The 14,840-nt window shown below is 48.3% G+C and overlaps 1 protein-coding gene across 1 annotated transcript in view; it reads right to left on the bottom strand.

Annotated features, from left to right (window-relative positions):
• The window catches only part of Nup210 (nucleoporin 210), a 94,386-nt gene extending 81,756 nt beyond the window's left edge, over positions 1-12,630 (bottom strand). The window contains exons 1-2 of the mRNA XM_075983490.1: positions 12,409-12,630; positions 550-686 (exon numbers count right to left, since the gene is read on the bottom strand). Of these exons, the coding sequence (XP_075839605.1) occupies positions 550-686; positions 12,409-12,575 (304 nt within the window). The 5' untranslated portion in view covers positions 12,576-12,630. The remainder of the gene's footprint in view (positions 1-549; positions 687-12,408) is intronic.
• Positions 12,631-14,840: the final 2,210 nt, after the last annotated feature.

Below are 14,840 nucleotides of genomic sequence, written 5' to 3'. Positions count from 1 at the left end.
GTTACAGCCTGAACAACTTCATTTTCCTGGAGGATTTTTTCCTCACAGCTCTAAATGTGGGTTCACAAGGTGATAATGAGAAAGCCAGAATTTTCCTGTATGGATGGCTAGGTTAACTGTGCTAGGTAAATGCTTAGTTTCTGGTGTGAATTGGATTTCAGAACACAGGAGACGGTTCTAAGCCAGCACTGCACCAGAACGCAAGAGGGTCTGGTCCTAGGGACCCTAGAACCAATCCACCACAGATACTGAGGAGAGCTGTACTCCTCATCTGCAATATGATAAATCAAATATGGGGAAAGACAAGTCATGGTTTCCTACTAGGTCAATTTTCTTCATTTTGATTTGACACCAGTTAATAGCACCTGGGGTAATAAATATTAATTTATGGGTTTTAAAAGTCAATCTCCACAAGGTAAAATGCTGCAAATTTGGGGGGGGGGGGAGAACCAGAACGGTGTTCCCTAGGCTCCAGGTAGAGGTCTCAAGGAGGTGTTTCCCTGTTTGACATCCCCATCAAGGATCTCCCACAGTACATGAAACCCTTACTGATGTCCTCTGCGAAGATGATGCTGGTCAGGCGGGCTGGCTGGGTCAAGCGGGCCTGCACCACTGCCTTCTGGGAGCACTGCTGTTCATTGGGGCCCAATGGCTCTATGCTGGCTACCTCTGGCCGGGTGGATGACCTGCAGTAAAAAAAGGAAAGGTCACTTCCTGGAGCCATACTACAAGACACAGCCAGGCCCAGAAGCCAGAGCAGTAGAGGCAAGGAACCTCACATATCAACCTAAAAGGAAAACAGAGAAGGAAAGTAGCCAAGCCAAGACCTTCTACTGTCAGGACCTCCCCAGCCTGAGCATACAGCCCCCACTGGGAAAAATCAAACCAGACACTGGGCACCTGGACATAGCCTTGGTATCCAACAGTCACTAACTGAGATACACAGAGTGGTATGAGGCCTCAGGGGTAAGGCCCAAGACCCCAGTGAAACCACAGTTAGTACTGCAGCTCCGACCCTCCATACACACATACACACTCATAGTGACTTTTAGTTTATATATTAGAGGCCCAGAAAGAGAGTAAGCGTGGTAACATAATAAAATACAAGCTATAATAAGACTGTAATGAAAGTTATTTTGTTGTTGTTGTTTCGAGAAAGGGTTTCTCTGTATAGCCCTAGCTGTCCTAGCAACTCACTCTGTACATCAGGCTGGCTTCAAACTCAGCAGAGATCCACTTGCCTCTGCCTCCCAAGTGCTGGACTTAAAGGCATGTACCGCACCTGGCTATGAAAGCTATCTAAAACATCAGTTGAGTGGTTTACTTCAGGAATTTTCCATGTAATATTTTCAGCCTGTGAGTTATCCACGTAATTCCCCATCAGCAGGAAAGGTGCTTACACTTGAGGAAAACTACTGGTCTCTCAGCTGATCCAGGCTGGGCTCAGAGCACCCACCCAGATAATATCCTTTGTTACAATATGGCTTCTTCAGGGCCTGGAGACCACTAAGTATAATGACAACAATCGCAGGATCCCTATGCACTTGGAGTTGGCACCACAATCACATGGCGGGAGGCAGATGAGCACATCAGCAGGTAAGTCAGGACAGCCTGCAACACGGTGGGGAAGCCTTTAAGTGTCACTGCCCCAGCTCCTTAATACAGGACAGCAACAGTCTCACGTCACAGTAATGTCAGAGTCTACCAGATGTGGCACTGGGAATGCTAAGTGGGTATTCACTGTTACTGCGGGTCCCACGGAATCCTTGGGATGAATGTCACAGAGATGGTAGGGTGATGGCAGGGAGACCAGTCCACATGTTCCTGAGTGGGGAGCTGATGTGGGAGAATTGTCTGTAATCTGTCAATCACGTTTTAAATAAACGCTGATTGGCCAGACAAAAAATATAGACAAAAAAAACAGACAAAAAGTAAAAATGATATAATAAAAACAAAAAAAATCTAAAAAGGAGAAAGTTGATTCCTCCCACTCCTGCCCAGACCACCAAAGCAACAGGATGCGATCTGCCCCACTAAAAAAAAGTACTGAGCCACATGGCTAACATAGATAAAAAAAAAATGGGTTAATCAAGATGTGAGCATTAGCCAGGGAGAGGCTAGAGCTAATGGGCCAATCAGCTTATAATTTATGGATTTTCTTTGAGGCTTGCCGGCTGTAGGGTACTGGGCAGGACAGAAACCCAAACAAGCAGGCCTCCCTCATGTTACAGAGAGCAAACAGGCATGCTGCCCTCTGAGAGTAATCTGTACAAAGTGACCAAGGTCCCAGGGCAGGACAGACACGGAACAGAGTGCCAATACTCATTCCTCTGTTTTGCCCACCTCACTCTTCAACACAGCACAGGTATGCTAGAGTCTGTCACAACTAGAAGTCAACCATGATAGTGCTTGTCTGTAATCCCAACAACTCAGGATAATCTGTAATTCAAGGTCTTCAGTCACATAACAAGTTCGAGGGCAACCTAAGCTACATAAAACAGCAACAGAATACTGACTAAGACAACACCTGTTTCTTTCAAATCCTGTGTGGTACTAGGCTTTAAGTTGTTTTACCATATTGAAGGCTATTGATTCTGGACTAATGATAAAGTAGCTCTGGTTTGCACTCTAGCTATCTGCCCACTGATTCTTGGAGGGATGAGACAAGAAGCTGGCTGGGAGCTGGGAACAGGACACAGATAGTAGAGACCACCTCACTATGATGTTTAGAGGACCTTTAGCCACAAGAGAAAGAAGGAATTGCAGGTCAGTGTATTTCCCTGAACCTTGGCCCCGTGTTCTGCCTCCTTCAGCCCCCACCCCCAACACAACCGCAGACATCCTCAGACCTACAGGAAGGAGGTTTGGGCCCAAGCAGGGGTTACTGCCCCAGGCCACATGACTAGCAGAAGTCTGAACCATCTGAGGTCTGACCTCAGCTTAGAAGCCTCTCTCTCTCTCTCTTCTCTAACTTTCCCATCTCTGTCCCTTTGCGAATGTTGTCCCTGCACATCACATGCCCTTGTTACCAGCTTATCCTGCCCACCTTGAGGCTGACGCAGAGGAAACTCCTCCTTGGGGATCCTCCTCTCCTTCCCCACTGCCTCGGGTCCTCCTGGAGTCTCTAATGTAGTCAGTCATTCACTGAATTCATGTGGAGTAGTCAGCTTTTCAAAAGAATGACAAACTATCTTTCAAAAATTCAGAATCTAAGGTGATGCTTACTTAGGCCTGAGGTTTCAGAAGTTCTAGTCCACGGTTAGTTGGTTCTTTGGGTTTGGGTGTGTGGAGACCAAGAAAGCTGCTCACAAGGGGAGACAGGCTGGCTGGAATCCCAGAAACCCTATAGGGACACATTCCTAATGGTAACTTCCTTTCTCTAAGCCCTACTTTCTCAAGGTTCTGCTGACTCCCACGCCTGAAGCCCACGGGCCTCAGAGGGACATTAAAGATCAAAACCATGTGAGAATCTGCTGGATTACCTGTGAAATCTGAGAAGAGTTTAGCACAGACATGAATCCTGTCTTCGTGGAGCTCATGCTTCAGAGGGAGGCAAACAGGAAAAAACAGGGTCTTAGGAAGGAGAACTCAGGGCTTCGGTGAGCATGAACAGTAGGACGAGGTGTGGCTGAGGGATTTCATGCTCTTGGAAGAAAGGCAGGTCTGCCACCAGTGCCAATCAGTGTTACCAACTGAGGCAGCCACATGGTTTCCTTCCTTTTTCTGTTAGCATTATACTTAGTTTACTTTTGCATCAAGCCAACTCATGTTCCTGGGATTTACCCTCTTGCTCATGCTGAGCTATCCCTGTCATTTCCCCAGATTTAACTCTCACACTGTGGTGAGGGGTTCTGTGTTGGGGTCTGTGATTTTCCTTTGCCTAGACTGTGTCTGTCTGTGGGCAGTTGTGTGGGACTCCTGAACAGAGTTAGGGACTGTCTGCTGCTGAGCTTCCCTGTCTGGGGAAGCACTAAGGTCTGCCTCAAAGGTTCACAGGAGGCTCAAGGGAGGAGCTTTGTTTACACCAAAGTTTTTAGGTACAAAGTAAATTTTAGCAACTGTGTGGAGTGGACCAGAAAGTCTTGGGGGCTGCATGGCTTTCCAAGTGTGTTCAAAACTGGCTCAAAAGTTGCACCCTGCAAGCAGGTCAGATGATGGGCTCACAGAAGCAGAAACAGGGCTCAGTGACTGTCATACAGCCATGCCACCTTCTCACAGTCTCCTGCCTTATTCCTTCCAAAGTCCCCAGATGACAAGAGCTGCCCTGCAAGACTAGGTCCGAAGGTACCCTCTCGCTGCCAATAGTACACAGGTGCAGGAAAGACAGTCACATCTGAGTGTCACTCCTGCAGGGGATGCCCTTGACCTCCATTTACCCTTTTCTGTAACAGCACCTAAGTCTCCTGTGTGGACCTGCGTAGGATGTCAATGGGTCCCTCAAGTTCTCACATTGAAATCTTAGCTCCCAAGATGACAGAACTGGGGAGTGATTAGTGTGGGAACAGAGTCTCCAGAGAGGGCTCAGTGCCATTTAAAGAGGCCTCTCAGAACTGCCTGGTTCTCTCCTTCCACCCAAGGATACAACAAGAAGCTGGCAGTTTGCAACTGGGAAATGGCTTCATAACACAGTCACTTAGGCACCATCTGTGACTTCCAGCACTAAGGGAAATACATTCTCATTATTTCAAGCCACTCTTCTGTCTATGGGTTTGTAACAGAAGCCAGAAGAGACGGAGACCTCTTCCTCCCTCAATTCAGGAGGATCCCAGAGCACTCGGCCTGTGGATACCAACAGACACACTACGGGGGCCTGGCCAACAAAAACCTTGTGCACCCTGGCCACAAAGAGGGGTTTTGACTGTCACATATGCCTAGGGTGGGTCCAGTCGGAACAGACGCTGTGGCTTATGCCCATATAGACTGGAATGTGAGAGGGCAGTGGGCTGCAATGCATCTTGATACCCTGAGAGGGCCAAAGGATATCACAGCCAAGACCTAAGGACCAAGGAGCATATCCTGGTGACCATGCATTCATTTCCAACCCCATTACAGAAACCTGAAACAGATCCTGCTTAAGAGACTCCTTCAGGAACCAAAATTACACCCCTCTATTGTACTGTAACCATTTTGGTTTGCATTTCCTGTTCCATGCAGCATCACAAGGCTGGGGAGGTAAATCCTCCAGGCTGAGCTCTTCAAGGTTTGCGGTAACGATTCTTCCAGACAAAGTACTCTAGTAAACACCACCATGGTAATGTTCATTATTATACAATTATTCTGTTCTGTGTCAAACAGTAAAGTGTGATAAGCACAGCTGTGTCCCCAGTAGTCCTATTAGAATCCCAGGTGACACATGAGGAAGCCTCCACACGATGTCACCATATCCCTAGTAAACAATGGTTTCAACACAGCTGGGTCAGGAAGGTATGATACAACCCTGCTCCTTTGCACTAGGTACAAAGACATCCAAACACAGAGTTGAGAATTTCCCATCCTACCTGATGCCACCTGCAAAGAGGGTTGGGCTCCCAGACCCTCAGAGGATGGCATCAGTCACCACCTTATCAGCCCCACCCCTAAATGCACCCTCAACATTGTTTCTTAAAGTTAACTGATGTTTTTTCAAAGTTGATAAAGGAGGGAGCCAGGCACTATCTGAGGAGCCCTAGACCACTTCACAGCCCTGCCACCCACTATGGGAGGCTCCAGGTCCCAGGTACCTCAGCAGCAGTGGGCATCATTCCTGCAGAGCAGGGTTAGGGCCTTTTTAAAAAATAGCTGTAGGATTGAATGAGAAATATTTAAAGAGTTAGAAGACAAATGAACTCTACTATCCTGGTTCCTGCATCGGAAGGAACACTGTAACACTGGGAATGTCTTTCTGTTCCTGCAGTTTTTAGCCAACAAGAGCAGCTGCCTGGACATCAGCACCTTCTCATGAACCTTCTCTGCCACTACGGTTTGGCTCTTAAATGTCCCCAAAACGTCTTGTCCTGGACACCTAGTCACTGAGAGATAGAAGAACCCTAAAGAAATTACTCCTAGTCCTATGGAAGTCAGGACATTGGAGGCAAATCACTGGAGAAGATATTGGGACCCTGACGCCTTCCTCTCATCCCTCTTTTTACTTCCTGGCCAACATGAGGAAAGCACCTGACCTTGGCCCACTACCCACTCCCACCATGATCTCCTGCCTCACCACAGCCCCAAACCATTTAGACTTATTAAAGTTTTTCCCCTTTAAGTTGCTGATCTTAGTTGTTTCCTCACAGTAATGGAGACCTGATACACCTACCATGGGGACTCCCCATCACCAGACTTGGTACAATCATAAATATTCAAGCACTGCTTGTGTCTTTTTGTTATTTATTTTATGTGTATGAGTATCATGACTGCTTGCATGTCTGTGCATCATATGTGTGCCAGAAAAGAGCATGTGAGCCTCATGGTGGGTGCTTAGAATTGAAACCAAGTCCTCTTAACTGCTGAGCCTTTTCCCACTCTGAATTTTTTTCTTCTTAAATTAATTCTCTTTTACTGAAAAGGAAACCCTACACATCAGGGTAAATAGTCACTGTTGTGCTTTCCAGAAAATGTTCTTTCCCTGGGGGCCAGTGCTTCCCACAGAAGTGCTCAGAAGCAGGCGAGCACTTAAGAGTGCTAAAAAGAGAAGGCTATGAAGGGGACAGTAACTTGGAAAATAAAACTTTTGGTTAATGTGTTTAAAAGAAAGAAAGAAAGAAAAACAAGTGGGAGGGCGGTTGGCAGGGGCTGGTGCAGGAGGAAGTGGGGAGCTAGTGTTTAACGGCTAAGGAGTTTCAGTTTTACAAGACAGAGTTCTGGATGGAGGTCAGGGTACCCTCATGCACTGAGCTGGGCAAATGGTCAGGAGGCAAATTGTGAGTTGTATATTTTTTGTTTTAAAACATAAGAGGGGCTGGAGAGACAGTTCAGTAGTTAAGAGCACTTACTGCTCTTGCAGAGGACCCAGGTTCAGTTCTGGGTACCCACCTGGTGACTCACAGCTAGCTGCCTTTAGCTTTAGTTCCAGGAGATCAACACTCCCTTCTGGCCTCCATGGACACCAGACATGCATGTAGTGCACATCCATACACACAGGTAAACACTCACACACATATAAGAAAACAAATCTTAAGAAACTTCTCAACATATTGACTCAAGAAAACCTTTACTTTATGGAAGTCTAAGGATCAAGAGTGGAGTATGAGAGGCTGGGGGTGTGGTTTGGTGGGTACAGTGATTCCCTAGAATGTGTGTGGTCCTGGGGTCTAGTCCAGTACCACTAAAGAAATAATGAGGAAGAGAGAGCTTTAAAAGGGTGACACTTTGTCATCACCACAGCTGCATGAGACCCACCAGCACAGAAAATGTCCCAGCTCTCTGGGTGCCACTGCCTTTAAGGGAGCTCTCCCCTTTTTAGAACACAGGGCAGGACCTGGGCAGGGGTCAGAGGAACCCAGAGACTCAGGGAGGTCAGGCCAGAGAAGAATAATGGAAAAAAAATAAGGGAGATGGTGAGAGAGGCTAAAAAGAGGGATGGGAAGAAGGTGGACCTGGTAGCCAATGCAGCCAATGCCCTCTCCACACATCTGCAAAGATCACCTCTCATGAGTCTGCAGAGTAGAAGCCACCTCAGGGTCAGGCAAAATAGGGGAACCCCACAAAGGAAGTGGAAGAAAACCACCCGGGCTCCAGGTCAGCTCAAGTCCACAGGCACTTTCCAGAACCTCACTCCCACTGGTCTGGTAAGGTGAACACACAGGACCTCTTAAGAGTGCAGCCCCTCAAGAACCTCGGCTGCAGGCAGCTCTAGGGGCCACGTACCATGGTTTTCAGAAGAGCAAGGCCCCAGAGACTCAGGCTCAATGCCTGACCCGGTAACCCTTTCCTGTCTCCTAACCAAAGCCCACAAGGCCTCACGTGACCTAGGCCTGCCGACCTCTCCAACCTCACCTTCTGATACCCTTGTGAGAACCAGTTTTGTTTTTTTAATCAAAGGTGCTCAGACAGCAAGGGTCCATATTCCTGAACAGCTTCCCCTTTTGCCAGTTAGCCAATCGGACTGTAAAGTCAGTTCCCACCAATGACATGAGACACAGGCAGCACCTACACCAGAAATAAGATAAGTTAATTTGGTGAATGTGTTAGCTAGCTTCATTTGGGTTCTTGCAGACCCTTTTTGCAAAGAAGAAATCGCCTTGCAGAATTACTTTCACTTCGTTCGTGTGTTTTCCCTCACCCTAACCTCACCAAATGCTTCCCTTCCAAGCCACTCAATCCCAGGCCAGGGCCTCTGCACTTGCTGTTCTCTCCAGTAAGAACCTTTACAGAGCCCAGCTGGACTCCAGGGAGGCATTACCCAGAATACATGTCTCAGACGTCCACTTCTTCCACAGGCCATGTTCAAATGCTCCCACAGTCCAACTTTGAATTCCAGGAAATCAGGGCATCACCCACTTCTTCACTGTCACTCCTTAAACAGAGTCCAGTGTAGACTGACATCACCGCTATTGTCCACTATGTGTTAAGTGACTGCCTAACCCAGAATAGCTCTGACTGGTCTGAGAATCCTTACTACTAGCAGTGTGGGGAAGGGCGGGAGGCACAACTCCCTGCTGTCCCTCTCAGCAGCCTGAGGACTTTCCCTGAACTCCTAGGGACCTGACTTAGCAAAAATAGAGATTCATGGCTTCAACGAACATGAAAGAATTTCAGAACCAGCCTGTCTATGAAGAGGAGCAGTTGGGGTTTATCATAGTTGGGGTTTCTACTGCTGTGATAACTTGGGGAGGAACGGGTGTGTCTCAGCTTACAATTCTAAGGTCACACTCCATCACCGAGGGAAGTCAGGTCAGAAACTCAAGGCAGGAACTGATGCAAAAGCCATGGAGAAGTGCTTTCTGCTTACTGGCTTGCTCTCATAGCTTGCTTTCTTATAGCACCTGAGACCACCAGTTCATGGGTGTCACTGCACATCAAACATCAATTAAGAAAATGTACCACAGGCTTACCCACAGATCAATCTGGGAAGGGGTATTTTCTTTCTTAAGGTCCTCTCTTCCAAAATGACTCTAGATTATGTCAAGTTGACATTAAAAACTAGCCAGCACAGGGTCTCTTACAATTTTTCTTTTTTTTCTAATTTATTTATTTATACAAATGGATGGAAATAGAAAACACTATCCTGAGTAAGGTAAGCCTGACCCAAAAAGAGGAACATGGGATGTACTCACTCATATTTGGTTTCTAGCCATAAATAAAGGACATTGAGCTTATAATTCATGTTCCTAGAGAAGCTAAATAAGAAGGTGAATCCAAAAACAAACACATAGGCATTCTCTTACAATTTTTCAATCTTCAAAAATTATCTTTTCTAATTTATTTTATGGGAATAGGTGTTTTGCCTGTATTATGTATGCACATAGTTTGTGTGTGTGTACAGTGACCCTAATGGCCAGAAGAAGGCATCTGAACTGGAGAGACACACAGTGGTGAGCCTCCATACAAATGTTAGAAGTCAAATCCAGGTCCTCTGCAAGAGCCACCTCTTCAGCCCCCAGATATTTTATAATAGGCTTGAGTACAAAGGTTAAGAGAGAAGTGTTCAGAGAAAAACAAAACATACTCAAGAGCATGGTTGTCACAAATAAGACAGACCCTAGAGCGTGTTCCAGTTCATCAAGGGACAGCCACCATTCTTTGTCTTTATAATAAGCATACATGTAGGAGCTAGAGAAATAGCTCAGCAATTAAGAATACTTGTTGCTCTTGCAGAGGACCTGGGTTTGGTTCCCAGCTCCCACATGGCAGCTTATCACTTATAATCATCAGTAACTCCAGTTCCAGGGGACTCAATGCCCTATACTGGCCTCCTCAGGCCCCAGGCACACACATATAAAATAAACTTTAAAAAAAAAATCATGTGTGAGTGTCCTATTTTAGCGAGACTTGCACACACATGCACAGACTTTGTCTCCCTCTCCCCTTGCCTTAAGTACAATCCAGTTCCAGAGAGTGCCCAGACTTTACTCATCCTCACTCCACTCCCCTGCTTTACCTCTCCCACGTCCCTGCAGACCACCTTCTTAATAAACCAATTGTATTAATTCTCCAAGTTCTTTTTTTGTGGGTATCATTTGTAAATAATATCTTTTAAAGGAACCAATGAAATAGCTTTGCAGATCACTTTCATTGTAAGATAACTAGGTTAATCATACTTTGTGTAGCATTGACTAGGTTCAATGGGAAAGACAAAGGAGCCCGGTAAATTAGCCAAGGCTGCTTGCGCAGGTCCCATTCGGTGGGCTGGAAGGCCTTTGGCTTCAGCTCCCACGCCCTCGTCACTACTCTAAGGGAGTGAGCTGCTACCCTTCCCAGTCAGTCCCTCAAACTCAGCAATAAGGACCAGACTACCTCCCAGTTAAGAGGTGCAAATCAGAAAATAGGAAAGGTAACCTTGAAGCTACAGGCTCAAACTTGCAGCAACTTCAGAGAACTTGGAGCTCAGCAGGGACTACCAAACTGAGCAACACCCCGGGGGCATGGCAGGGGTTAACTTTTCTCTGCTTTTCATCTCAAAGACCTGAAGTAGGTGGAGGTAACTGCAGGTACAGAGTCTCAGCTGCTTGCCAATTCCCAGAAGCTCCAGACAAAAATCCTCATAACTAAAGCAGTAAGTGCCGGTATTCAGATTAACATTTCTGAATTGTGCTTGATTGACAGACCATCTTCCTGTGAAGTAAAGGGGAAACTGCAACCAAACACCTTCAAAGAAGACACTTAGTCTGAGCAGTCAACCACGCCTTAGGATCAAAGTAACCAGACACTAACAACCCAGAAGGGACTCAGCGCGCCTCTGACACATCTGAGATTTTGAATGCTTTTCCCAGTCTGAGTAAATAAAAATCTGCCAAGACCCACCAGCAACTCTCAGGAAAGCACAGTGTGGGAAAAGAAAGAAAAAGGTTGTTATTTTAGAAACAAAAGTATAGCTACAGAACTCGCAGGAAGCAGTACACAAATGCACGCGAGGGGATTCACTTGGAGCCAGCTATTATACATAGCCAGCTTCCTCTTTCCTGCCCTTCAAGCAGACAACTTCAGCAAGAGAATGAGCGAGTAGCCCTCCCAAGTAGCTGATCTTCCCGCTCAAAACAAGGCCCCAGGGAGGGATAAAGCGCGCCTCCTCGTGGGTAAAGCACTCACTGCAAAATGCAATGGAATGACTCTGCCTCCAGTTAGAGACACAGTCTCACAACCCAGACTGACCTCAAACTGGGTCCTCCTGCCTCAGCCTCCCCAGCGCAGGGACTACGGGGGTGACAATGCCACCCTTATGAGGCAGACTTTTAAAACAAATAGGTTTGAGAACTACATGTAACAGAATACGGGTCTGAGCTCTGGGCATCATACAGAACATGAATACACACACACACACACACACACACACACACACTAGCTAGTTAAGCCTTAGCCTAGACCAGTGTTTGTTCCGTATGCTGCGATCCTTTAATACTTACATGTTGCTGTGACCCCAACCATAAAATTATTTCATTGCTACTTCACAACTGTAATTCTGTTACTAAGTTATGAATCGTAACGTAAACATCTGATATGGAGAATATCGAATATGTGATCCAAAGGGGTCGCGACCCACAGGTTGAGAACCATGTCCTAGACAGATCCTTGAGGCAGAAAGGAGGCTGGCAGCTAAGTGTAACCTAAGGGATGAGGGAGCACTACCAAATTATCACTAGTGAGTCAGGGTGTGTGTCAAGGGTGCGACCTGGTCACACCCTACTCAACTTGCACCCAGCAACCAGAAGCTCTCCCTTCCTCATTTGCCTAGTCAAAGGCTGGATCGCATCGCATCACCCTGCTGGGTCAGATCCTGGCCAGGAAACCAAGCAGCATCTTGATCCACCAGCATCTCAGACCCTTGCCTCACACTTCAGAGCTGAAAAATAGACCTCCAGGTCCTTTCATTCAAAACTTAAGATTTTCCCAAAGTGGGCCAACGGGTATGGTGGGTCTCCCACACACGCCTTGCCCAGGTCTTCACAGACCCGCTTCCCACACCAGTCGGGAGCCAGGGGTGAGTCTCCCCGTCTCCCATAGACTCCAGAGCCCTGGCTGCTCATACTGGAGCTCCTCAGGGCCCTGACAGCAGGGGACCGAGGCCACGTGGGGCGCTGCCCTCTGCAGCCCGCGATCCGAGCCTCCTGTTCCCGCGCAGCCCAGACACGAGTGGCCCGGACGCCATGCGCAGGCAGCGAGCGCGCGCGCCGCGTGGTCACGCGGGGCCGGCTAGAGCGCGCACGCCGCGCACCTGCGCCCAGGCCCCCTCCCGCGCACCTGCCGCCTCCCGCCGGGGCCCGCGCGCCTCACCAGCGGTAGCAGCCCTCAGAAGCTTCCAAAGTGAAGTTCACGCGCGTGGCCCGCGTGAAGGGCAGCAGCACTTTGGGAATGTTGAGCTTGGCCGCCACGGCGGGGCCCACTGCCTGTAGCAACAGCAGCGCCCAGAGCGCCGGCTGCACCCGCGAGGCCCGCGCCATCCTCCCGGCCTCGCTAGCGCCCCGGCGCGCGCTCCCGCGCCCTCCACCCGCTCGCGCGCTGGGCAGCAGGTGGCCGCGGGGGGCGGGGCGAGCGCGGGGGGGGGCGGGGCACTCGGGGAAGCGAGTTCACGCGCTCGCGCTGCACCCCCTAGAGCGCGCGGGATCCTGCGCGCTTTTTCAGCCCCCGGGCCGCTTGCGCGTAGTCTCGAGCCGCCGCCGTGCGCGTCACTGGTTGCCGGGGGCAGCCTTCCAGCCGGCTCGCTCTCGTTCATACCGCCTTGTCTGGAGCCTCTGGCGGTGGACAAGGACATCGCACTAAGACAGGAGACCCAGAACATTGTGGGTTCCCACGTGGAGTGCCCTCATTCTAGGGCACACTTCAGAGGGAAGCCACCCGCTGAAGCACCAACGGGCTCCAGAAACTGTTAGGGTTCCCTGCGATCAGCAGTCCATAATCAGGGCAACACTAGGGACTTTCCAGTGTTAGTTACCCCAAAGGTCAGTTAGGGCACAACACCCTGAATTCAGCGGCAAGGTGAGCCTGCGTTCAACGGGAACTGGATAGAGTAGCGGGACCTAAAGGAAAAGTGACCACAGGCTAATGCCACTAGAACTTGAGGCTGAGTTTCAGGCTGGCTGGGGAAAACCTTTTTTTCTAAGGGAAAGCCTCTGGAATGGACGATAGCATCTCACTGGGTTTCTGAGAGGCCACTATCCCTGGTCTGTGCTAGTTGGTTTTGTTTGTCAACTTGACACCTCAATTGACAAAATGACCCAACATATAGGCCCGTGGGCATGTCAATTGGGCATTTTCTTGATTAATGATTGGTATGGGAGGGCCCAGCTCATTGTGGGCGGTGCGATGTCTGAGAAGGGGGCTCTGAAGTATATAAAGAAGCAGGCTGAGCAAACCAAAAGCAGCAAATCCATGAAGCTGCATTTCTCTATGACCTTGCCTTCAGTTCTTGACCTGCTTGAGTGCCGGCTTCGGCTTCCCTCAATGTTGGACCGTGGTTGGGATAGATAAGCCAAATAAGCCCTTTCCTTCCCAAGTTGCTTTTGGCCGTGCTCTACTTGCCCGTGGAAATTTTGGGTGGATGAAGGAGCATGCGTAGTGCACTCTCAGGGCCTGAGGACCCTGGACCAGGAATATGTGCTTGAGAAGCTTTCCGGAAGAGGGTGTGTCTTTCGGGCTGGGTACCAATTGCTATTGGAGGAGAATTTCCGTCTTCTTAAAGGAAACAAAAGTGTGTGTGAAGAAGTCGGCCCCAGGGTGTCTGTGCAAAGCCCTCCTGGGTGTTCTTGATTTTGCTTTGTTATTTTTAATTTCCAGTGCTGGCGATCATACAGAGAGCTTCAGGTGGCTGAAATTAAAGAAGTTCAAAAGATTTCGTGGTGAAAGATCCATTCCATCATCCAGTCCCCACTGTGGGCAGCTGGTATCTCCTACACAGAATACATTAGTAAATTTGAGAGTGCCTGGACCCTATGCCAGACAGGTAAACAAAATACATAAAAAGGGACCTGGTGGAGCACAAGGGAGCCTTATTTATTCTTTGAACCATTAGGGTCACAGAGCGTTCTAGTTCCAGCTCTCTGGTTATCAAGAAGTCAGTAACAGCTGGGCGGTGGTGGTGCACTCCTTTAATCCCAGCACTAGGGAGGCAGAGGCAGGCGGATTTCAGTGAGTTTGAGACCAGTCTGGTTTACAGGAGCTAGTTCCAGGACAGGCTCCAAAGCTACAGAGCAACCCTGTCCCAAAAACAAACAAACAAATAAATAAATAAAAGAAGTCAGTAACAGGTACATCAGAGGTAGGTAGGTAGGTAGGTAGGTAGATAGATAGATACATAGATAGATAGATAGATAGATAGATAGATAGATAGATAGAATATAATTCCCCCCCCCCAATCTCATAGGAAGTAGCACTATTAGGAGGTGTGACTTTGTTGAAGTAGTTATGGTGGCCTGGTTGGAGGAAGTATGTTACTGTGGGGGCGGGCTTTGAGGTTTCTTATGCTCAGGATACCACCCAGTGTCTCAGTCAACTTCCTGTTGTCTACAAGGTGTATGGCTCTCAACTACTACTCCAGCACTATGACTGCTTGCATGCCACAGTGTTCCTCACCATGATGATAATGGACTGAACCTCTGAAACTGTAAGTCACCCCAGTTAAATGCTTTCCTTATAAGAGTTGCCGTGGCATAGCACAAATAATAAAAACCTAAGACAGATACTGGAGTTCAACCTGAACCCCATCTCTA

Source organism: Microtus pennsylvanicus, chromosome 8 (genome assembly GCF_037038515.1).
Source record: "Microtus pennsylvanicus isolate mMicPen1 chromosome 8, mMicPen1.hap1, whole genome shotgun sequence".
Lineage (NCBI taxonomy): Eukaryota > Metazoa > Chordata > Mammalia > Rodentia > Cricetidae > Microtus > Microtus pennsylvanicus.
The sequence above is the reverse complement of the archived record's forward strand: the minus strand, read 5'-3'. Positions and strand labels throughout refer to the sequence as shown.